Source organism: Spermophilus citellus (genome assembly GCF_964194105.1).
Source record: "Spermophilus citellus genome assembly, chromosome: 3".
Lineage (NCBI taxonomy): Eukaryota > Metazoa > Chordata > Mammalia > Rodentia > Sciuridae > Spermophilus > Spermophilus citellus.
In genome coordinates, this window is record NC_138184.1 from 3065726 (window position 1) to 3088766 (window position 23041).

General features: G+C 62.7%; 1 protein-coding gene and 2 long non-coding RNA genes across 6 annotated transcripts; 2 read left to right on the forward strand and 1 right to left on the reverse strand.

Annotated features, from left to right (window-relative positions):
- Nucleotides 1–820: 820 nt before the first annotated feature.
- PLIN3 (perilipin 3) lies at nt 821–13838 on the reverse strand. 4 transcript variants are annotated; one of them, XM_081284568.1, is made up of 9 exons: nt 13769–13787; nt 12302–12385; nt 11950–12038; nt 10378–10576; nt 10186–10268; nt 7251–7548; nt 4652–4851; nt 3373–3504; nt 821–1304 (listed from the first exon to the last, which is right to left on the reverse strand). In XM_081284568.1, the coding sequence occupies exons 3-9, from the start codon at nt 12019–12021 to the stop codon at nt 909–911; spliced, it is 1380 nt and encodes a 459-aa protein (XP_081140694.1). In that variant the 5' UTR covers nt 12022–12038; nt 12302–12385; nt 13769–13787; the 3' UTR covers nt 821–908. The 4 variants fall into 4 exon arrangements, with proteins under 4 accessions (XP_081140694.1, XP_081140693.1, XP_081140692.1 ...); XM_081284567.1 differs by lacking the exon at nt 13769–13787 and adding an exon at nt 13458–13759; XM_081284566.1 differs by lacking the exon at nt 12302–12385 and having other exon boundaries at nt 13769–13838.
- LOC308643985 lies at nt 7555–23040 on the forward strand. The gene is made up of 3 exons (XR_014020878.1): nt 7555–7903; nt 8409–8562; nt 22902–23040. It is a non-coding gene; the product is annotated as an uncharacterized lncRNA (long non-coding RNA).
- On the forward strand, nt 13961–22626 carry LOC308643984. Its single transcript, XR_014020877.1, has 3 exons — nt 13961–15120; nt 16143–16299; nt 22287–22626. It is a non-coding gene; the product is annotated as an uncharacterized lncRNA (long non-coding RNA).
- Nucleotide 23041: the final 1 nt, after the last annotated feature.

A 23041-nucleotide genomic window follows, 5' to 3' on the forward strand; every position in this document is an offset into this window, starting at 1 on the left:
CAGAGGTTCCAGGAAGCCTTTAGGTCAGGAGGGCCCTCTTCTCATGACCAGGACCGGCGTCCTTCTGGGGAAGCCGTGGCAGCTGCCTTACTGCAGCTGGACACAGCAAGACGACTCAGCAGGAGCCTCCCGCCTGCCACCCCAGCGGCTCGGGAGGCTGAGGAGGAAGGTGGCTAGTTCAAGGCCAGCCTCAGCGACTCAGCAAGGCCTCAAGCAACCGAGGGGACCCCATCTCAAACGAAAACCAAAAAGGGCTGGGGAGGTGGCTGGGGGTAGGGCACCCGGGTTCAATCCCTGGAACCAAAAAATAAACAAACGAACACCAAACCAACAGGAAGGCCTCACCCAGGAGACCCGGCCTCCCCAGATTTCCCAGCCTCCAGGAGTAGGAGCGGACCCAGCCCGGGGCGGGAGTGGAGGCTCAGTGGGGCAGCGCTCGCCTGGCACGTGTGGGTGCCCCCTCACACGACATAAAATAGATAAAGGTGCGTGTCCCCCAGGACTGAGAGCTGACCAAAGGGCTGGGGACAGCTCAGGGACAGAGCAGCTGCCCAGCACAGGCCCCGGGCTCCATCCCAGCTGCGCAGACATGACAGACAGACAGTCAGACAGAGAAGTAGGTAAGGGACGTGGCCCAAGGCCTTCGCGGGGCAGAGGAACACGCGTTTATTAAGGCGACGGCGCAGCTGCCTCAGCCCCTCCTGGTCCACAACAGGCAGGGGCCGGGGGTCAGCTCTCAGACCAAGCCCAAGGCCACTTAGGAGCGCCCGGGACGGGGCCTGGCTGGAGGAAGGACGACCTGTGACAGCTAAGGTGACGATCGATTCTTACTGAAGGAAAAATAAATTTTTTGGAAATTTCTAGAAAAATTCTTTGGCTGGAAGTGTCACCTGTGGCGTGAGCAGGCCTCAGTGGCCAGGGGCCGGCTCCTCGCTGCGGGGCCCCTCGGACGGGGGGGCAGCGCCAGCCTCGCTCCCTCCCTTCTCCGTGATCCCGGGGGCGAAGGGCCCCACCAGCCACGTGATGGGGGTGCTTCGGGCCACGAACTCCACCGTGCGGTCCAGGGCCTCTCGGGCCTTCGCCACCTGCTCACGGCTCTGCATCAGGATGCTGCCGGACAGGTCCTGGAAGGAGTGGATGCTGGCAAAGGTGGACTGGAGGTCCTCCACCTGGCGGCGGGCCTGCTGCACCTGGTCCTTCACCTGGGAGGGCAGCCCCTGGATGCTGGACGCCAGGGAGGCACAGGTGGTCTGCAACTGCTGGGTGATGCCCCGGAACATGGTGAGCGCCTGCAACTCCACCTGCTGCGGGGACAGCAAGGACCATCAGGAACGTTCGCTGGCTGGGTACAGTGGCACACACCTGATCCCAGAAACTGGGGAGGCTGGGACAGGAGGATCATAGGGTGGAGGCCAACCTCAGAAAGACCCTATCTCAAAATAAAACATTAAAAATGGGGGGAGGGCTGGAGACGTGGCTCAGTGGTTAAGCAGACCTGGGCTCGACTCTTGGTACCAATAAATAAATAAATAAATAAAAAGGGCTGAGCGTGCAGAGTGCAGGATCACGGCTGGACTCACCCCAGTGCCAACACAGCACTGGTGCTCTGGGAAGGTGGGCATCACTGGGAGCAGAGGACAAGGGCGCTGAGCGGCCGGGCTCGTGGGGGCTGCCGGCGGACCCCAGCCCTGATCAGCGGAAGTGCTGCATTTCCTGGGGCCACAAGAGGTGGGGGCAGGGCCGGAGGGGACCTCCTGCTGCAGCACTTGCCTGCCACACGCAAGGCCCTGGTCCACCCCAGCCCAAAATAAAAACAGAAAAGAAAAAGGTGACCCAGGAGTCGCCCCAGGACAGGCAGCTCGTCTGCGCACGCTCGGATGGTACCCGTGGCTTCCACGGCTGCTCATCTGGCCACCCGCAGGACAGAATAGCGTCCCAACAGATTTCCTGTACGGGGACAGGCTGTTTACTCTTGTTATCTCCCCCAAATAACACGGTGGTGGCAATCCCTTGTGCAGCAATGACACTGGCCCATCTACCATGAGCCACCTAAAGCCGCCGTGAGCGCGAGGTGGTGGGTGTCTTCTATCAAACACCGCGCCATCCCAGAAGTGCCTAGAACATCTGCTCTTCTGGGTCAGGACCAGGGGAAGTGCCAGTGGGCATCCACACAAGGACACCGCCCACAGCCCGCAGTCCACCTCCCACCAGCTGCAGGAGTGGTGGGTACACTTGGCCCCCGCACACCTGGAGCGTCCTGGGCCATGAGCAGGAGCCAGGTGACAGCTCAGTGTGGGGGACGCGAGGACCTGGTGCTCAGCGAGAGCCAGACCAGCAGGCCACAGGGTGGGACTTGTGACTCCACTGGTCGGAGAGTTCAGAGACAGGATGTGGGCTCACGGGTACAGGGCTGGGCAGGACGGTCACTGCTCACAGGGACAGGGCTACCTTATGGGGTGATGGAATGTGTAAGAGCAGACAGTGACGGTGGCTGCGGGCTGGGTCACCCGGTAGACACGCGTGCGCTCTAGACGCACATTCAGTGCGCGTCTCAGCCTCAGGCTGCTCGTTACAGACGCCAGGCAGAGTCCTGGGAGGACCTCTGGGCAGGAGCCACCAGGAGAGTCAATCAGGTCACTGAGAACCCGTCCAGCAGGGGATAAGAGTGGCCAGGGGGACTGTGCCTGTGGCCTCGGCAGCTAGGGCTCTGGACCTGGACCTGGGGACGGTGTGACCTGGGGACGGTGTGACCTGGGAGACGAGATCTGCTTTGCTCGTCTGGTCTGAGAAACCGTTTTCTAGTTGCCGCGTCAGGCACTGGGGCACGGGACAGTCGTAGGCGGTCCAGGTCTGCATGACGTGAGCTCTGATCACAAAGCGCGTGACATCTCAATATGTTCAGTCTCCTCTTTGGTATCTAAGGACGTCCACCACGTCTCTCCGTCAGGGGGCCACACGCTGCCCTTTAGTCTGTCTGCATGAGGCGCGACCACGGCCTCTAATTCCAGAACATTCTACCTCTCCAAAAGGAAGGCCGTCCCCACGACAGCCCTGTCCCTGCCGGGGTCCTGCCTCTGCACTCTCCTGTCACTGCAGTCACTCTGTGTGGCCTTGTGTATCTCATCCTGAGCACGAGGTCCTCAGGTCCAACCACACTGCAGCGTGTCACCTGGCTCCTGCTGGTGGCCCAGGGACAGCTGACAGCGTGGATGGGGCACCTCCCATGGATCTGCCCACGGGCACGGGGCCGGCTCTGCTCCTTGGCACTGTGAGCTGGGCAGGTGTGACCACACACGCCCGAGCTCAAGCCCGCGACCTGGTCCTACGGAAGGTCCCACGTGCTGGGCCCCGGCACCCAGGCCGCCCGGGTACCTCTGGCTTGGCTGGGTCCCTCTCGGTGCCCTGTGGTCCCTGCTCCTTCTGGCTCCAGCTGAGCCACATCTGGTGCAGCCTCTCCTGGCCCTCCACGAGCTTCTGGTCCACACCCTGCTTCACGGTCTCCATCTGCAGGAGAGAGCCAGTGAGGGAAGGACCTCCGCGCCCCCGCACAGCCCAGCATCTCGGCGTCACACAGGCCAGCACAGGGGACAAGAGGGTGCCCCGGGACCCTCTACTCCCATCTGACCTATGAGATGGTCTGGAGGGGGGGGTCGGAGGCCATTTCTATGGCCACAGGGCCTCTGTGGACTTCAAAAACATCAAGCCCCTTGTGTCCCGTGTGGTCAGGGGCAGCAGAGAAAGTGGCCTCACGTGCTCTGTGGTGACTCCAACCCATCCACTCTGTCCCTTGCAGCCAGACATGGCCTTGGCCGCGGACTGGCTTTGGTGGCTGGGGGTGACAGCATGGGAAGCACTGCGTGCAATGCTACTCAGTCGGGAGAAGGGACAGAATGACAGCTGGCCCGAGGTAGAGGGACCTCGAGGACATGATGCTAAAACTACTCACAAAAGGACACACGGGGTCCACCCCCAGGAGGTCCCTGCAGTCCAGAGCCAAAAGCCACGTGGTGACAGCTGGGCTGGGAGGGACAGGAGCTTTCCTGGGGACTGAGAGCCAGGCGCCCAGTGGATGGCCAGGCTGCTGGACTGTGCGCCCTGACATGGGGAAGGTGGGCTGGGCTGCCGCTCAGGGGTAGCGCTTAGCGTGTGTGGGACCTCCCATGATTTTGTCTCTCTGTGCTGGGGGTGGCCTCAGGACCGCCCACGTGCTGGGGAAGTGCAGCCCAGCTGGGCTCCACCTGCCGTCGGCCTGACAGCACCTAAAGGCCAGGTCCACTGCGGGTTGCCTCTGGGACCCCAGGCTGGTGCCATGGAAAGCACCTCGGCCACCGGCTGGAGGAGGGTGCGCTGAGGCCCAGAGCCAGCCACCCGGTCAGGCTGCACTGTCCCCCCAGATTCACACGTTGAAGCCCAGAGCCCCAGAACCCACGAAGGGGCTGGGCTTGGAGGTGGGTCTTTACAGAGGGGGTGACGGGAGACAGACATCTGGCGGCCTGGACACAACAGAACCTCCTAAGAGGGGACTGGGAAGATGCCCACAGAGGGGCAACGAGAGAGGACAGAGAAGATGGACCTGCAAGCCACAGGCCTGGGGAAGCACGAGCCCCGCGCACCCAGCCCCGCCCGGCCCCGCCCCGCCCCGCCCGCTCACCAGGCTGAGCGCCTGCGCCAGCTGCTGCAGCCCGTCCTGGGCCCGCTGCCGGGTGCTGCGCAGCTTGCCCAGGGAGTGCTCGTAGGCGCGCTGCCGCAGCCGCTCCGACAGCGAGCCCAGGCGCACGAAGTAGCTCTGCTCCTGCCGCTGCTGCTGCACCGAGGCCACGTCGAAGCCCTCCAGGGACGTGGCGATGCGCGCTGAGGGCAGAGGGGCTTTGGTGAGGCGGAGGGCAACCACCCAGTGCCACAGACCACCCAGCGCCGGCGCTGGCCAGGCCCTGGGATGCAGGCCTCCGCCTCCACTGCCCCACCGGCCTCCACTGCCCCACCGCGCAGAGGAGGAAGAGGCCCCCACACCGGGCAGGACTGAGGCCCCACGCTGGGCCCTCGGGCAGGTCTGCCCGCCTCTGGCTTCATGAACTCGCTAACGTGCGGAGGAGTTCTCCGCAGTACACGGGGTCCTGGTATCCAATCCCTGGATGCTCCAGTCCCCGCCTAGTGTGGCGCAGCGTCTGCACAGCCATCTGCACAGCCTCCGCAGAGGTGCATTGCCACGAGGTGCTCAGGCTGCCTCCGTGGTGCCGACAGGCCGTGTCGTTGGGGGAACAAGGACAAGAATACCTGTGCCTGTTGGGCACAGACACAAAGGTGCGCTGCGGTTGGTTCAATGCACGCACAGGAAAGGAGGGCTGCAGCCGTGCCCTGCGGCTGACACTAGAATGTCCCCCACTCGGCCTCTCCAGCACAGAGGGGGCCGGGCTGCAGGAGCGCGCGGGTCATGGCGGCCGCCCCCAGGAGCGGCCAGGGCTTTGCCCCTTACATTTTAACAACCCGGATGGGCTGGCGCTGGGTGGTGGAGCCCTCGCTTAGCACGTGTGAGGCCCTGGGGTCGATCCTCAGCACCACATAAAAATACATAAATAAAGGTATTATGTCCACCTACAACTAAAAAATTAATATTAAAAAAAATCAAGGCATGCTGTCCAACTATTCAAAAAGGGTGGGGGGCTTGGGTGCAGCTCGGGGGTACAGGGCCCCTGGGTTTGATCCCGAGTTCTGGAAAAAGACAAAGCAATACACCCCCCCCACATATATGTGGACCTGTGTGTGTATGAAAAACTGAAAATAAGTATGAAACAGAAACAAAGGTGACCAGCACGTGGGCCACCCTGTGTCCCAAGGGAGGGCGGCCCCACCGTGCCACCAAGGCAGGCTGCAAACACAAACTCCCCAGTTGTGGCCGGGAGCCCCGCCAGGAGCTGTGCCCTCCGGTGAAGGCAGCTTTGTTTCCTGGGCCTGTGGTGCCAGGGAAAGACAGTGGCCCTGGCACCAGGAGGTGCCCTGGGCTGGGGGGGAGGTGCGGCTCTCACTGCCACAGCTCAGGCCACCCCGAGCCATGAGATGGCCTCTGAGCTCCTGAGCAGGACTCAGGAGCCCCCAGGAGAAGAGCCACCCCCTGCTGATTCAGGGGTCGGCCTTTCTCCCTCCTGCCCAGGCCACCAGGGGCATGGCCTCTGAGCCCCTGCGCTCGCCCCACCCAGGACCCAGGCAGCCGCTCCCTCCTGCCTCCAGGGGTAACCAAGGCCCCTCCCCGCCAGGCCTCTGCTCTGAGCTGACCCCCACTGCGCCCAGTTCCTCCACACCCTGTCCCTCACATTCATCCTCTGCTCCAGAGGTGGACACTGTATGTCCCCAAGTCCAGATGGGCCTGGCTCCAGGTGCTGAGACCCTTGAATGAAATCACCCACAGAGGGTGCAGCTCGGGGTGGAGGCCTGCCCAAGCCCCGGCTTCCATCCCAAGCACCACAGAGAAAAACAGATCCTAGAGAACGTCCCTACTGTGGCCCCGCCTGTCATCCCAGCAGCTCAGGAGGCTGAGGCAGGGGGATCCCAAGTCTGAGGCCAGCCTGGGCAAATTAATGAGGCTCTCAGCAACTTAGCGAGATCCTGTCTCAAAATAAAAGAATGAAGAGGGCTGGGATGTGGCTCCTGGTGAGCCCCCTGGGCTCAGTCCCTGGTTCCAAACCCCAGACAAATACAACCCGGCTCCATGGCACTCTGCCCCTCCCCCAGGCGTCCATCCAGGGCCGGGGAGGCTCAGCCCGCCACATGCAAGGCCCTGGCTCCGTCCCCAGCACCACGACTGTACCCCAGGCTCTGGGCACCCAGCAGTGTATACAGCAGTGGTCAGAATTCTGCCCGCCCAGAGGGCACGGTCTGGGTCAAAGTTGAAGAGGAAAGATGGGGCGGGGCCGGGCAGGCACGCCGGGAGGTGGACTTCAGCTGGGGCCAGAGGGACAGGGAGCGGCCTGGAGCCAGGCGGGGGAGCTCCTGTGGCTGCAGCAGATGGGGCAGGGGGCAGGGAGGGGATGGGACGCGTCATGCAGGTGCCACAGGGAGGACTTGAGCTTTGACCCTAAGGGAAGTGGGAGCCACAGAGGGCTGTGGGCAGGGGGAGGGCCTGACTCAGGTGCTCACGCTGCCCTCTGGTGGCTGCTGCAGGGAAGGCAGAGGTGAGCCCAGGTGGCAGCAGGTGACAGATTCCAGGAGACCGAGAGGCAGTGCTGAGGAGGGTCCTGGGCCCCAACCACACTCACCCAGCTCCTCATCCGTCATGGGCAGGTGGTTGTCCATCCACTCTTCTGACCTGCAGAGCACCGTATCCACCCCGCTCATCACCATCTGTCCCACGCGGGAGCCCATGACTGAGTGGACACCACTGGTCACCATGGACTTGGTCATGTCCACACCACTCTGCACAGCCCCACGGGTCACGTCCACTGCCCCCGACACTCGGGTGGCTACAGCATCCTTGGCGCTGGACACGGTGTCGGACACCATTTCCCGGGCCCCAGACACCCTGGACGACACGAGTTCCTTGGTTTCCGCCAGGACCTAGGAGACAGGCCAACATCAGCGTCCCTCCGCCCACACGGCGGTCAAGTGTCTCCACTCCCCGGAGGGCGGGGGACAGGGCACCCAGGGCTCCGGAACCCTGTGCTAAGACCCAGCACCCACAGGAGCCAGGCCACCCAGCCAACCGGACAGCACAAGGTGCAGGTGGCCCCTCCTGCAGGAGCAGAGGCCAGGAGTAGCCAGGCTGCCTGTGCCAAGGGCAGAACTTGGCTGGACCCTAGCAGGGCTCGACGGGCTCAAGGGACAGTAAGGTCAGCCACTCTCCACAGAGGGCTCAGATGGTGCTGCAGGGCCAGGGGTGGCTCTGTCCTCCAGGCAGAGAAAGCAGCTGTGGGTGAGTGATGGCTGTGGCCACGTGCCAATAAAACTTTATTGTCCACAGCAGGCCAAGGGCCAGGTCACACCCAGGGCTCACCTCTGACTAGACACGGGGATGGAGGGGACTGCTTCTCAGGGCCTGTTATCACCCTGGCTGCCACCTGCTAGGCACGCGCTCCACCACGGAGCTGCACCCGGCCCCGGGCCCGCCTCTGGTCACTGCCCCTCACCTGGCCTCCTGGCCTCCGAGAGTCAGGCATTTAGCAGGGACGGCTGATGGACAGGCCCAGCCTCGGCCGTGCTAACTGAACGCACAGTTCTCAGGGGAGTTCTTTGCCCAGTTCACATCCCAGCACTGGCCACATGCCTGCCCAGGGACCTGGGGAAAGTGACCGCTCCCCAGAGGAAATCCATCTCAGGGGGCCCGCAGCAGGGAGAGGGCCGTCCTCTGGGAGCGGGAGCAGCTGCTCTGTTGAGTGGCCTCGGAGAACATGACCTCTGCTCGTCCCTTCTACAAACAGAAGGAGCACTGTCCCTGAGGAATGGCCAGAGGAATGCTGCTATCAGTGGGAGGGACCGTGCCAGCATCCGCCTGGGACAGGCCCCCAGGCCTGCCACGGTGCTGGGCCTCTGCAGCTCCCACGCTCCCCAAGCCAGGCCTCGCAAGGGCATAAGGTCTGTATACAGCAGGTGCTCAGCAGGCAGCGGACGGATATACTGCATGTATACACAGGTAGTCACAGTGGAGGGTCTCAGAAAGCTGGGTGGAGGGCTGGCCCCAGGGAGGACGCAGGCCAGGCACGCCAAGGGTGCAAGGCACGGGGACAAGGGGCAGCGCCAGGTTTCACGCTATATGAAGTGTTTGGGGTTTTTTTGGCACCGGGTTGAACCCAGGGGCGCTGAACCACTGAGCCAGGACTCCAGGGCCTCACCGAGTTGCTTAGCACCTCACCCTTGCTGAGGCTGGCCTTGCTCACGATCCTCCTGCCTCAGCCTCCTGAGCTGCTGGGATTATGAATGTGACTGTACCAAATGTTCACATGTGTCTAAGAGACAAGAGGTGACACCCAGGGCTGTCCACAGAAGGATGGTGTCAGCCACAAAGGACACGCTGACCCCTGCTGCAGGTGCATGAAACTAGGGACCTGGTGCTCGGTGAGAGCCAGACACCCAGGCTACAGCATGTGTCCAGTGACAGGGGAGTCCAGGAAGGGGAGCCCAGAGATGGACGTGGCCCACAGGTGCAGGGCAGGGTGTTTGGTGGGAAAGTCAGCGAGTGACTTCTAAGGGACATGGGGTCTTTAGGGGGACAAAAATGTTCTGAAGTCAAGGGTGACGGCTGCAACACAAGCGTCTGACGATACGGCACTGTGTCCAGTGGGGGGTCGAGTGGCCTCATCTAGTTGCATCTTAGAAAAGCTGCTGAGCATGAAAAGTCCACAGTGTCGCTGATTGAACCGGGCCACCCTGGGGGCCACCAGTAGCCACACGTCACTGAACAGGCAGTTAAAATCAGGAATTGGGGCTGGGGCGGTGGCTCCGTGGCAGAACGCTTGCCCGGCATGTGTGAGGCCCTGGTTCGAGCCTCAGCACCACATGATAAATCAGACACAGGCATTGTGTCCGCCTGCAACTAAAAATCAGGAAAGTCACATTCTAAGGGCTCAACGGGCGTGCGGCTGGCGGTTTCCACGATAGACGGCAGCAGCAGAATGGACGCACCAAGTCTGCTGGCCGCTGGTGATGGGGAGGACCTCCTCTAAGTGGAAGAGAAGGCCTCTGGGGACCTGAGGCTTGAAAATGTGCCCAGGGGAGCCAGGCACAGCGGCCACACCTGTTATCCCAGCAGCTCAGGAGGCTGAGGCAGCAGGATCGCGAGTGGAAGGCGAGCCTCAGCAACTTAGCGAGGTCCTAAGAAACTTAGTGAGAACCTCAGCGGAACGCCCCAGGGTCAGTCCTGGTACCCCTCACCATGCAAAAGAAAGAAGACGTGCAAAGATCCCGGGGTAGGACGCGGACGGGCATGTTCGTTCTCTCTGCCTCCCCCATCAAGCTCCCCTTCCCGAGGCCAAGTGCTCCGTTTCCATCACTACGTCCCCCAGTCTCAACTGTGCCCTGTACCCCCAGGTGTGACAGTCCCAAAGAAGGACAGAGGCCGATGTGGCTGGGGCAAAGCCAGTGACCTGGGTGGCTTTTGCTCTGGGCAAAGTGGGGGCCGTGGGGTCTTGACTCCCGTCTCTGCTAGTGAGGATGGACCGTGAGGCAGGCCCAGGGCGCCCGCCGCACACGCAGCCTCACCTTCTCCGTGGGCTGCTGCAGGACGGGCAGACTGTCCTCCAGCCTGTCCAGGCCCCTGTGTGCATACTCGCTGGCCGATGCAACTGGAGGAGGACAAAACAGAGTCGGACTGTCACTGCTGCTGGGGGCCCGGTGGTTTGGGGAGACGGGACCCATAGTGGACAGGAGTGGACATTCTTGGGTGTCACTCACTCTGGGGCTCCAGCTTGGACAGGATGGGCTGGGCCCCACTGACCGCAGCCGCAGTGAGGGTCTTGATGCCTTTCTCTGCCGCGTCACAGATGGTCTTGACGTGGGGGTGGCTCTCCTTGGTGGAGGCATAGGTGGCCGACACCAAGTCACAGGTGGAGCTGATGAGGGGCATGCTGGCCACCCGGCCCACCACGCTGGGCTGTGGGGTGAGGGGCCGCTCAGGGCTTGGCGGAGGGAGGCGGGGACAGAACGCAGGACTAGAAGCTGGCCCCGCCCTCCTGCACCCAGCACCCCACAGCCAGGACCCGGGAGCTTCCGCCAGCTCCTCCTGTGGATTCCTTTAGCGTGACTGCGCCCCCAGCCACGCCCAGGAAGTGACAAGGCAGGAGACCCACTGTCCCTGTCCTGGAGTGGCTGCCAACCAGGGTGTTCACCCCTGGCGGCCTACCCCTCTCTGTCCCTGAACTTGCTCCTGGGGTGGCTGAAGGCCGAGCACTAAGACGGGGTGGCCTTCGTGCGTCACCCTAGGTGACTTTACTTGTGGTACAGAGATTGAACGCAGGGCGCCTGGGTGACGTTCCCCACCCTTTGGGGTTTTTATTTCGAGACCCAGGCTGGTCCTGCCAGAGCCCCCCAAGAGCTGGGACTACAGACGTGGGCCCCTGGGCCCAGCTATTCGTCCTGTCAAGTGCCCAGTCCAGGGACATTAAGCATGGTTACCGTGTGTGTAGCTGTCCCCACTGTCCACCTCCAGGACCTCTGTCTCCCCAAGCGGAGGGTCTGCCCACTCAAGCGGCCTCCCCACTCCCAGCGAGCGCCCCACCCCGCAGCTTCCTAATTCTGGATCTAAGAGTCTGGGGAGCCCGTGGGTGGGTGCCGCAGCATGTCCTCGTGTCTGGTGCATGACCCTGCACCCCGTCCTCAGGCCCATCGAGCAGCATGTGCAGAGCTTCAGGCCCTGAGAGCCGAGTGGCACCCGGCGGCCTGGCTTCATGGAGTCTCCTTGGCACACCACCGTGCCGCCCCACCCCAAGGCACTACGCTGCACTGCTCTGGCTACCAGCGCAGGGGACCGTGGGGACAATCGCCCAACTCACAGAGCTGTGTTTACTACCTGTCCCTCGACAGAGGGCAGCTGACCTCGGACCAAGCCAAAGGCACAGTAAACGGCCACTAAGGGGGTGGGCAGGCGACACCGCAGGGGCTTCCTGGGAAGGGGACCTTTAGGCTAGGGCCTGAGCAAGGAGGGTGTCAGGGAAGAATGTCCCACAGCTGCGCTCCAGCAGGGTGGCCACTTGCCACCTGGCTCTGAAACAATCAGGGCCGGGGACAGTGCTTGCCGGCACCTGCCAGGGGACCCCATCCTAGAGGAGTGGCGGCAGATCAGGGACCCACTTTCAAGGGAACCCTCGGGGGGGCAGTTTGGCTGGGGGAGGGGCAGAGAGCCTCAAATGGTGCCCCCGGGGTCCCCCCCCCCCAGTCCCAGGTTCCCTACGGCCCAGGACCCGGGACAGCCCAGCACCCAGAGAGGCAGCACTGACCTCAGGAGCCCGCCCTCGGGACCCTGCTCACCTGTGGTTCTGGTCCTTCTGCAGGCACCTGGGTGTCAGAGTCCGCCTCTGTCCCCGAGCCCTGGGTAGACATGCTGTCTGCAGCAGGCACTGTGGTCAGAGCGGACGGTCAGGGACAGCCCCAGCCCCCGCCTGCACCCAATCCTCATCACTCAGAGCAGGAGGTGGCCTGTGGGCCTTGGTCAGCAGCAGCAAGTCCAAGGTGCCCACCTGACCCTGAATCCCTTTTTTTTTCTGGGGTGAACCCAGGGCCTCCACATGGGGCAAGTGCTGACCACTGAGCCACACCCCTGACATGTCTGGCAGCTCCCAGGGCCACCTTGAAAAGCAGCCCCTTTGAGGATTGCTGTCACCTGTTGTCCAGGAAGGTGGGTCTGGTCCAGAGCCTCTGGTGAGGGCAAACTGCCCGCAGCTGCCAGTCTCAACAGCCTTCTCCCCTGGACCCAGAAAGCTCACTTCAGGGACGGTCCCGCCCCTGCTCTGCCACTTGGCCAGAGTGTGTGTGCCTGTGCACCTACTCCATGCAGAGGCTCACGGGTACTGTTAATAGGTTTTGAATAGTGCAAAATGCCCTGCTTGCTTCGCACAGAAGCTTAGAGACAGGAAAATTAACCGTGGCTACTTTTCAGGGAAGAGGGAGGATAGGGTGGCTGGGCCGGGTGGGAGGTGCCTTCTGATTTTGGGGCCAAATAGTAGCACCTCCATTTAAGGGCTGGGGGTGCAGTCCACTGTAGACACTTCGTCCATGCTCAAAGCCCTGGGCTCCATCCCCAGCACCCCCCAAAAAAACAGATACCTTTTTAAAAAGTGAAAGGCCATTCCTGGCCCTACTGCAGACCAATCAGGTCGGGGCAGGAGAGGACAGGGTCCCCAGGTGGGTCCAAGCACACTGTACCGGTGGCACCGGTACAAGCCACAAGTGTCCTTGGTTTTTATGGCCCAGAACCAACCAGATGGCCTCCCTCAGGCTGGCTCTCAGAGGGCCAGCAAGTAACACCCCAACACCCCGTGGAGACTAGAGACGGGCGGGGCGGGGGAGGGGGGGATGTCACGACCTGAATCCCCTGTTCTCCCTCCAAGTCCTGCTGAGGCCTGGGCTGCTTCCTCGCCCCTCTGCCTTCCAGCCCTCCGGGAACTAGTTCTGGCAAGGGTGGCCACCACCCACCGCCCTTGGGGGTCAGTGTCCTGCCCGCCCGGGAGAGAGAGCTGGCTAGAGCTGTTGCAACCCCTCAACTCCAAACCCCACTTCCTCATCTTGGAAACTGCCTGAGGTCCACGGCAGAGGAGCTCCTGACCCAGACACAGGGCCGCTGCCTGGGCAGGCTCAAGAGTGGACTAACGAAATTCCAAAGGACCGCGGTGGTCCCAGCCCAGCAGGGTCGCAGCCCCGGGCAGACAAGGCCTGCAGCACCCCGGGACCGCCGCCCCCTCCAGGGAAACCGGCCCTCGACCCGCCCCGCGAGCGGCGGCCAGGGGGGGCCCCCCCGGGGAGGCCGCAGGGGGCAGCACCCTTTGCAAGGCAGGGGGCCTCGCGAGGCCGGGGATGGCCTCCCGGTACCCGGGCGTCCTGAAGACCCGGGAGGAGGGCGGCGCCCTGCGGTGCCCGCGGCCCGCGCGACTCCGAGACTGGCCCGCACTCCGCGTGGCAAAGTCCGTCCTTCGGAGTCTGAGGGACGGGGGCGGGCGCGGCCTGGCCCCCTTGGCCCCGGGAGCTCTTTCGCCCTCGGGGGTCCGGCGGGGAGAAGCGCTGGGGTCTCAGCCCCGGAGCGAGCGGGTCCTGCCCCCGGCCGCGGCCCCCTCCCGGCCTGGCAGCTGCTCACCTCGTCCGCGGCGGCCAGCACTCACTCGGCCGCTCCGGGCTGGACGGCGGGCGGGGCGCGGCTCCACCCACCTGGGGGCGGGCCCCGGGGCCGCGAGGGCCAATCAGGGCGAGGCAGCCGGCCCCGCCCCTGGTCCCCGGCCCGCCCCCGCGGGGCTCGGCGGCGGCGGCCACTCGTGAGGTCCCCCAGGACCCCGCCCTGCTCCTGGAGCGGGGTGGTGCGCTGGTGCCACGCCGGACCCCGAAAAGGGGCACCCCCCCCTCGCCTGGGTCTCGATGAACTCAGCCCAGGCAGGTGAGTGCGACCCACGGCGCCCACTGGGGTCCCGAGTCCCCAATTTCCCCGGAGGTCCCCAGCGATGGTTTTGTGAGGTCCTCCGCTCGTTGGTGGCCACGCCCTCCTCCCTGGGCGCCAGGGTGATGGCCGAGCGCAACGCGGCCACTGAGCAACTTGAACTTCGCGGTGAAGAGGCGCCGAGTTTGCTGCCTGCTCAGCCCCAATGGAGCCTCCCAGTTCTCCCAACGCTGTGTCCTCCCCTCGTCATCCCCGTTTTACAGATGAGATAAGGGAGGACCGGAGGCTGTCAGCCGCGGGCAGTGCAGGTCCAGGCCCCAGCCTCTCTGGCTCCTGGATCAACCACTTCCTGAAGCTGTGTCACTTGAATTCCCCCTCCCCCAGCTATTCCCTATCCTCACAGCTAGGCCCCCTGGTGCTCAGCTGAGGCTGGAGCATCTCCCGCCCCCCTCCCCCCCCCCAGCTTCAGCAACCTCACCAGACACTCCACAACTTAGTGACATCCTGTCACAAAATGAAATTTTTAAAAAAGATCTGGGGACGTAGCTCAGTGGCAAAGCAGCTTCACTGGGTCCAGTACCCTTTACTCTGAACCAAGTCTGTGAACCAGGGCTCCAGGGCGGGTGGGAGGTCAGCACCCCTGCTGAGGGGAAGGCCCCCTGGGGGGTCCGAAGGTCTCTGGGATTTGAGAATGAAGAGGGTCCTGCCCCCTAGAGAAGGATGTGGCCGTGCCAGCTCGTCCAGGCCCTCAGTTGGCCACTCTGCTGCTTTGGGTGGGTCACACGGGGCTTCTGGAGTGTCCAGAAAGAGCAGGGGAAGTGGGGGTGGGAGGCCGAGTGCCTTGTCGGACGGGTCTGTGCAGCATTGTGCAACAGAACTTTCTGGGATGTTGGGTGGAATGTACTAGGGTTCTGCACCTTGTGACTGTTGCACACCAAGACGCCGGCATTTTCCTGCTTGTTCTGCAGTGCTGGGATGGCACCAGCACCCCGGCCTTGAGCACCCTGGGCCAGGGCCACCCCTGAGCCGCACCCAGCCTAGAACCAGAACTTTTCAGTGTAAGTGACCGCCTGCGGCTAGTCCAGGCCAGTTTCTGCAGTGCTGAGCTGTGGCAGGCCCAGATCTCCGGCTCCTTCATTCCTCCAGCCACATTCCTGGGACCTCTGTACTAGGGCCGGGGGCACAGTGGGGAAAACAGATTGAAAGCCCAGCCCTGGTGACACTCAGCGCCTAGTGGGAGACAGGACAATAAACCAGATAAGCCTGTGACCTAATCAGGAGTCAGGTGATAGTGAGTCCTATCTGGAAGGCAGGTGCAGGCGTGGGATGGCAGGGGTGGTCAGGGGTGGTCAGGGGAGGCCTTTCCAGTCAAGGAAGTGAGGGGGAACCCTGGAGAGACCCGGGGAAGAAAGGTGTGCCTGGGAGAGGGCAGTGCAAAGGCCCTGGGGCAGGTGGGGAGCTGAGGGGCAGGAGGAGGGGAGGCAGGGAGGGCTTGTAGAGGTGGAGTGGCACCTTGTAGGTCTGGAGGCTCAAAGGTCACTGAGAGGCAGGCCTGGTAGCCTGGGGCTTTCCAGGGACCGAAGACCTCTGGTCTAGGGGACTGTGACCCGGTTAAGACTTGGAAAATACAGCCTGGCTATCTTACCCCATCTTAGGATAGCGGCTGGGCCTGGCATGGTGGGAAAGGGGTGCAGCAGTGAGCCCCGCGTGGGGCCGATGGTGCAGGGCCAAGGGTGGGCTGGCCCTGGCCAGCAGCCTGGCCCACCTTCCCGGGTCCTCACACCCCAGCCTCCCCACCAGCTCCTGCCCCCAGGGACTGGTCAAGGGCACCTGCCCCTGGCTTGTTCCAGAGTGGGGAGGGCAGGTCCCTGGCCCCCTCCTGACCGGAGGCCCTGTAGCCCTGCTGCGCCTGGGGGTGCGGGAGGCCCACTGCCTCTGAATTCCAGGCATTCCGAGGCCTGAGTGTATGCCACAAAATATCGGGGATCTACTGACACTCGGAAATGACTCATTTTCCATCTGAAATTCAGATGTCGCTGGTCACTGTTGTCATGCCCCCTCTGTCCTTTCCTCTGCTCAGGCCTACTCTTCTAGGAGGCTCCCTAAGGACACCTCCCATCCTGGAGGCTCCGGCCTCCGCAGTCCGGGTAAGAAACAACCGCTGCGACTTGATGACACTGTTCTGCAGCTTGATCCTCTCGGATTTTTTGAACGAGGAAACAAGATCAGAGAGGCAGGTAACTTATGCAGCGTCACACAGCGGAGCTCCACAGCCTCGGACTGAACCCGAGTTGTCTGACCGCGAGGTTCGGTTCTGAGGTCCTCTCTTCTTGTCTCCTCCCCCACCCCACCCATTTCCAAAAGGCGGGCTTTAAAACCCGCCCAGTTCTCCCCTGGGACTGAGAAGGGACAGGCGGGGGACGCTGTGCCACAAGGTGGCGCCTCTGTCCTGGAGGGTCCCTCCCAGGCCCAGGTGTCCTGTCTGCCCTCTGACCCTGCCATCTGTCCTTCCCAGCACTGATCAGGCCCATCCTGAGACCTACAGGGCAGGCTGTGACTCGCTGGCCAGTCCCTCAGCAGTCCTCAGCTCCCAGGAGCCATGAGGCACCTGCAGCTCTGGTGGGCCGCTCCGCAGAGATGCCCGGGTGAAGCTGCCTTCACCAGGACACAAGGGAAATCAAATCCATTTTTCCTTCCAAGTTTCCGAGAGGTGGGGAGGCGCGCTGCGTGGGGTGGATTGGCCCTGGTGACCAGGAGATCACACAGGGCACCCGACAGGAGGCCCAGGGAGGGCAGGGCAGTGCAGGGCTGGTTCCAGAGGCTTCCAGGAGGGGCCACGGCTAGGCTGGCCTAGGAAGGTGCAGGGCTGGGGCGAGGAGGGGGTGGAACAGCTCCTGTGAAGGCCCTGAGGCAGGGCTGAGCCGGTGTGGCTGAGCAGAGGAGCAGAGGGGGAGGGGGAGGCCGGAGGGGACAGGGCGGCAGTGCAGGGCCTGGGGGCAGAAGGAGGACTTGACCTTGGCCTCCAGGGAGGTGGGAGCCCTGGGGAGCTCTGGGCAGAGGAGACCTGACTTGCCTTCAGGTCACTGCAGGCCGGGCAGGGAACCTGGCGTCCCCGGGAGTAGTGGGCAGAGCACAGAGGGGCCTCCAGGTTTGGGGCTGGGAGGAACAGGGTGGGGCAGCGGGAAGTGACACAAGGCCTGGTCTGCAGGGAAGGGCCCATGCAGGGAGCGTGGACAGGCAGGCTGGGGCAGGCAGCAGGGCCGCCCGGGCAGTGACCCACAGCAGAGCGAGTGTGGAGAGCCAGGTCTGAGCCTGCTTCCTGGGGACTCACTGGGGGTGACCCGGGGTGCCTTACCCCTGAGCCACACCCGGCCCTTTTTATTTTTAATGTTGAGACTTAGTCTCAATAGGTCGCAGAGGCCGGCCTTGAACCCCTGATCCCCCTGCCTCGGCCTCCTGGGGAGCTGGGGTACAGGTGGCCAGGCCTGGCGCACAGTGAGGGCTTTCTACATCAGTAGGTCCTGAGGACTCCGGAACCGCTGTCCTCCTGTTTGGCTGCCCAGCTGCTGCTTCATCCGGCCACCCGGCTGGCCCTGGCCCTGGGCTCCCCACCAGGTGGCTGCAGCTGCGGGGGGCACTTGACCACTGTGGCCACCTCCTGGCTCACGGCAGGAAGCCGGGGTCTTTTCACATGCAGGCCCTGGCCCCGCCCGCCTCCTGGCCTCTTGGCGCCAGCCACCCGCTGCCCTCTGAGAGGCCTCTGTTGGCGGCTTGGGGGATGGGAGCAGCTCTGAGGCCTACTGGCCCCTGCTCGGCCTCTTCCAGGGCAGGAGGGTCGCACTGGCCGGTCTCTGGGCAGCGCTCAGGTCACCCCAGGCCCGGGGAGAGGCCTGGGCAGCAGGAGGGCCTCCCCTGGCCGCTGCCTCCCTCTCCCAGCTCTGAGAGCGTCACAGGCTCCTGGCCCTCTCTGGTGGCCTGGCCCTCTAGCAGTGGGCACACTTCCTTGAGAGAAGGCGCTGGAAGCTCAGAGGCAGCTGACCGGGAAGGAAGCCCCTAGGGCCGCAGCCACCCCCAGCACCCTGGCACCGAGGAGCCTTGTCCATGGTGGCCTGGCCAGCGGCTCGGGGCAGGGTCCTCTAAGTGCCAGCGGCTAGTATGTGCCTGTCACGTTGGCGGGGAGGGAACAGGCCGTTCTTGGCTCACCAGCTGCCCCTTTGTCCCCAGGCGGAGGTGGGGGCTGTTGACCTGGCAGCCAGACTTTTCCCGTTATTGAGGTGGAGATCGGGGGCACCTTGGCCCAGGGGTCTGGCCCCCTCTTCGCAGCCTCCTGGCCTCCTGGGAAGGGTTATTTCTGGACTGTGGGGAGGCGGTCACCCCTTGGGACTGGAATGCCGGAGGTGGCTGTGGCGGGTGGGGGGGACATTCCCAGGGGGCGGGTCCTGTGGTGGCAGCTGCTGGCCCCTGCCTGTCCTGGTCCCCGGGGAGCGGAGGTGCAGCTGCTGTGGGTGGCTGTGTTCCCCCAGGAGGTTATCCTGGGGCGGGGCAAGGGACCAGCGGCCCCTCCTCGGGCAGGAAGTGGGGTGCCCAGCTGCGCTCTCCCGTTGGCCCACCTGGTGTGGCGGCCCCCCCTCCACCACCCTACCCCCCCCCCGCACAGGAAGTGTCCCCAACGCCTGCCTGCCCTCCTGGGCCACCGAGTCTCAGGCCTGGAGAGGTGGCCGCCCGTGGGAAGGGGCAGGGCCTGCTGCTGGGCTGCAGAGCTGGTCAGGACCTTCCGGAAGCCTCCGCCTGGGGCAGCAGCCATTTGTGGGCAGCGGCCATCTCTAGTCAGTGGCTTCCGGAGGCGGCCACTGCCGCCTGGCCTCAGGGACAGGAACTGGCCCAGGCACCCGGCAGAACCAGGTCCCCTCAGACGCAGGAGCCCCACCAAGGCCTCCGAGCTGGGCCACCCTGCCCCCACCCCCCGGGAACACCTGGCCAGGCCTGGGGACCTCAGGACAGGGGGGAGCCCCTGCCTGGAGTGGGTGGAGGCCAGGAACAGGACCCCAGAGAAGGACCCGCGGGGGTCCGGCCTGAGCCTTGCTCAGGCCAAGACGGTCACTGTCGAACACAGATGGGCGGTGCCAGCCGGGTCCAGCCTCGGCCCCACGTAAAAATAAACAAAATGGGGCCCAGCAGGCGTCAGCACCCTGTTCCCACCGAGCGCGGAACCTGCTGAGAGCTGGGGACTGTGACTGTGATGCTCCGCACCATCGCCGTGGGCGTAAGAAGCAAATCTAAAAAGTAAAAGTAGAGAGATAGAGAGATGGAATGAAATCAAGGTGCTGTGTCCGTCCTCGACCCAAAACAAACAAAAGCCGTGCGCGGCCACCGGGCAGTGGAGGAGGCCGTGAGTCCCAGGGCAGCCTCAGCAACTTTAGTGAGACCCTGTCTTAAAATAGAACAAAGGACCAGGGATGTGGCTCAGTGACAGGGCACCTGGGCTCCAGCCCAGTACCTAAAAAAATGACAGTGACTGCATTCGGTGGGACACTGGGTGGGGACGCCCAGGCTGTCTTAGGGTCAGTCTGCGTTGCCCTTCTGCTTGGTACCGTGGTTTATTCGCCTGTGGAGCTGGGGCAGGGCCGGCCTGCTAGGCTGGTGCCCACCACCGGGTGACCCAGCCCCGTGTCATTGTGGGGGGTGGAGCGACCGCCATCTCCCTGTCTCCTGCCAGCAGCAGGCTCAGCTGAGGGGCCGCGGCTGGTCACCACCCATCCACGCCAGTGGGGGTGGCTTGCACAGGGGCATGGTGACTGGGCTCTGTGATGTTCATGCGGTGACACGTCTTGGGGACACGTCCCTGTTGTGCAGGGACATGCCACCACCCTATTATCATGCCTGGTTTACCTGTGGGCACAGGAGTCAGAGACCCCGCGGTGTGGCCCTGGGATTCCTGGGTCCTGTGGCCCTTGGTGGCCTTCCCAGCAGCCCGGTGAGCCCCCAGCAGGGGAAGTGTGGCCCAGGGAGATGGAAACAGGCTCCCCCACCCCCTGGCTGGCCCCTGAGGGCCTCACCCTAGGAAGTCTGCAGCCTGGAACTGCCAGGTCACCCGCACCCTCAGGCGATGGGAAGAGTTAGGTAAATATTTGGGGGGGCTGGGGCTCAGTGGCAGCGCTCTCCTAGCGCCTCATTAAAAAAGGAAGCAGATAAGATACAGGGCGCTGCGTGCTGTCCACCTGCTGACCAAACGAACCCCAAACAGTGAAAAAGTAAAGAAAAGCATTTAGAAACCGACACAGAAGCCGTGGAGGGCGGGCGCAGCCTGCACTGTGGGGCTGGGGGGATGGCCGGGGGCGCAGGGCAGGGTTGGCAGAGGCTCCCTGAGTGCTGTCCCTGAAGTGACCGGGCCTTCATGAAGGTAGTACCTACAGGTTCAGGGTGGACTGGTGGCTCTCCAGGAGGCAGTTCTGCCAGCCAGGGGACACGTGGCACTGTCGGGGGACATTCCTGGTGGTCACTGCTGCTGCATCTAGTGGCTACACACCAGGGGGCTGCTCAACACCCTCCCGTGCCCAGCACTGTCCCCCACCAAAGAGGTGCCCACTGCTCAAAGGAGGCCTTCTACAGCTGGCTCAGAGCCGGGCACGGGAGGAGGGCCTGGGAGGCCTTCTGGATGCCCGGACCTCAAATGTCAACAGTGCTGCTGTGGGGACACCCTGGGTGGACTGAGGGCCCCAGGAAGGCGTCCCAGGAAGCAGTCCCCTGCCACTGGCTTTGTCATTCATGGAGCTGCATTTCTTTGTGTCTGGGACAGTCCAGTGCAGGCCGAAGTGGCCCCGAGTGGCTCTCCTCCAAACAGTGACTCAGGGATTGTTTCCCTCCCTCCCCCTCCCCCCCCTTTTCTCTGTCTCTCTTTTTTTTTTTTTTTTTGGTGCTGAACCCAGGGGCACTTTACCCCTGAGCTATATCCCCAGCCATTTTTACTTTTTATTCTGGGACAGGGTCTTCCTAAATCGCCCGGCTGACCCCACACTTCAGATCCTCCTGCCTTGGCCTCCCAAACACTGGCATTCCGGGTGTGCACGGCTGAGGCGGGCCACGCTGACCTCTGGAGTCCTCTCAGAGGCCGATTTTAATGGGCAGGGCTGGGCACTGGGGCGCAGGCCTGTCATCCCAGCAGCACACGAGGCCAAGGCAGGAGGATCACGAGTTCAAAGCCAGCCTCAGCAACTCGGAGAGACCCTGTCTCAAAGTAGCAAGAGCCGGCCCAGTGGTTAGCGTCCCTGGATTCAACCCCCCCCCCCCACCAAAAAAAGAAAGAAAGAAACTGCAGGGGCTGGGGATGTGGCTCCAGCGGTAGCGCACTCGCCTGGCATGCGTGCGGCCCGGGTTCCATCCTCAGCACCACATACCAACAAAGATGTCGTGTCCGCCGAGAACTAAAAATAAATATTAAAAATTATCTCTCTCTCTCTCTCTCTCTCTCTCTCTCTCTCTCTCTCTTAAAATAAATAAATAAATAAATAAGAATAAACTGAGGTAGACCCATAATGGAATACTATGTAATAATGAAAAACAACCAAACGCTATTACATGTAACAAAATAGATGAATGTTTTAAAATAAAATTTAAAAAAAAAAGAAACTGCAAACATTTCCACAAACCCTCGGGTCACGTCCAACACCCTGCCCCAGGTCAAAAGCAGGCAGTGGGCTCTGGGTGTCTGCTTTTGACCTGGGGCAGGTCACCACCGAGGACGCCAGCCCTGAGCGGCTTCCTTCACTTGTTCTGTTTAGTTATAGGGGACAGCGGGGTGCGTGTGGACAGGTCAGGACAGCAGGGTGCGTCTGGTCCCCACAGCGAGGGGCGTCTGGACAGATCCCGACAGTGTGGTGCGATCCCGACAGCGGGGTGCGTCTGATCCCAAGGGCGGGTGCCTCTGGACCATCCTACAGGCAGGGAGCTTGTGGTTGTACCTGGTGTGGAATTTCTGTGGTCCTGTGTTCATATAAGAACCCTGGAAAGTGACATCGTCCCCTGCATGTCTCTGTCAGTGTTATTCCCACCCCAGAACTTCCACCTCGCCCTCCCAGGCTCGCGTTAGCATCTGCATATCAGGGACTACATCCGGCCTTCCCTTCCTGGGCCTCCCTTCCCGGCCTCCATAGCCTCTGGCCACCCCTTTACCTGCGGAAGTCCTAAACTCATTCTGTTTTTTATGTTTATTTACTTGCTTTTCTAGGTGGTGCTGAGAATCAAACCCAGTGCCTCCCGCAGTACCTCCTGCGTGCTAGGCCAGCCCACGAGGCCCTTCCTGTGGCGGTATCCCACGGTGTAGACGCCACACCGCGTGCTCCCTATTCCTTCATCCCTTGAAGGGCACCTGGTTTCCTAAGCTCAGCTGCTGTGAGTTGAGCAGCTGTAAACCCTGACGTGGCCTCACTGTAGAGGCTGAGTTGAAGACCTCCTGGTAGAAGCCCAGCAGTGGGAGAGCTGGTCCGGTGGAGGTTCCGCTCCTGGTTCTGAGGAATCTCCACCCTGCTTTCCACAGTGGTGGCACGTTGGCAGTCCCACCAGCAGTGTATGAATGTGACCTTGGGGCTGGGGCGGTGGCCCAGGGGTAGAGCCCTTGCCTAGCATGAGTGAGGCCCTGCGTTGGAATCTCAGCACCACGTGAAGACAAAGATTGTGTCCGTTTACAACTAAAAAAAAAAAATTTTTTTAAAAGTGGGCCTTTCCCCCACGTCCTCGCCACCATTTAATTCACTGTCCCTTGTATTCTTGATAACTGCCCATTCTAACTGGGCCTAGATGGAATCTTGAGGTGGTCTTAATTTGCATTTTTAAATTGCTACAGATGTTCGGAGGATCTTTCTTGAGAGGTGGCTGTTCAAACTGCAGGAACGCAGGCCAAAGGTCGTGTCCCGCCAGGACCCATCAAGGAGTCACCCTGCAAGACAAAGGGCTTCTGGTGGCGGCTGGGTGGCCACACCCGTC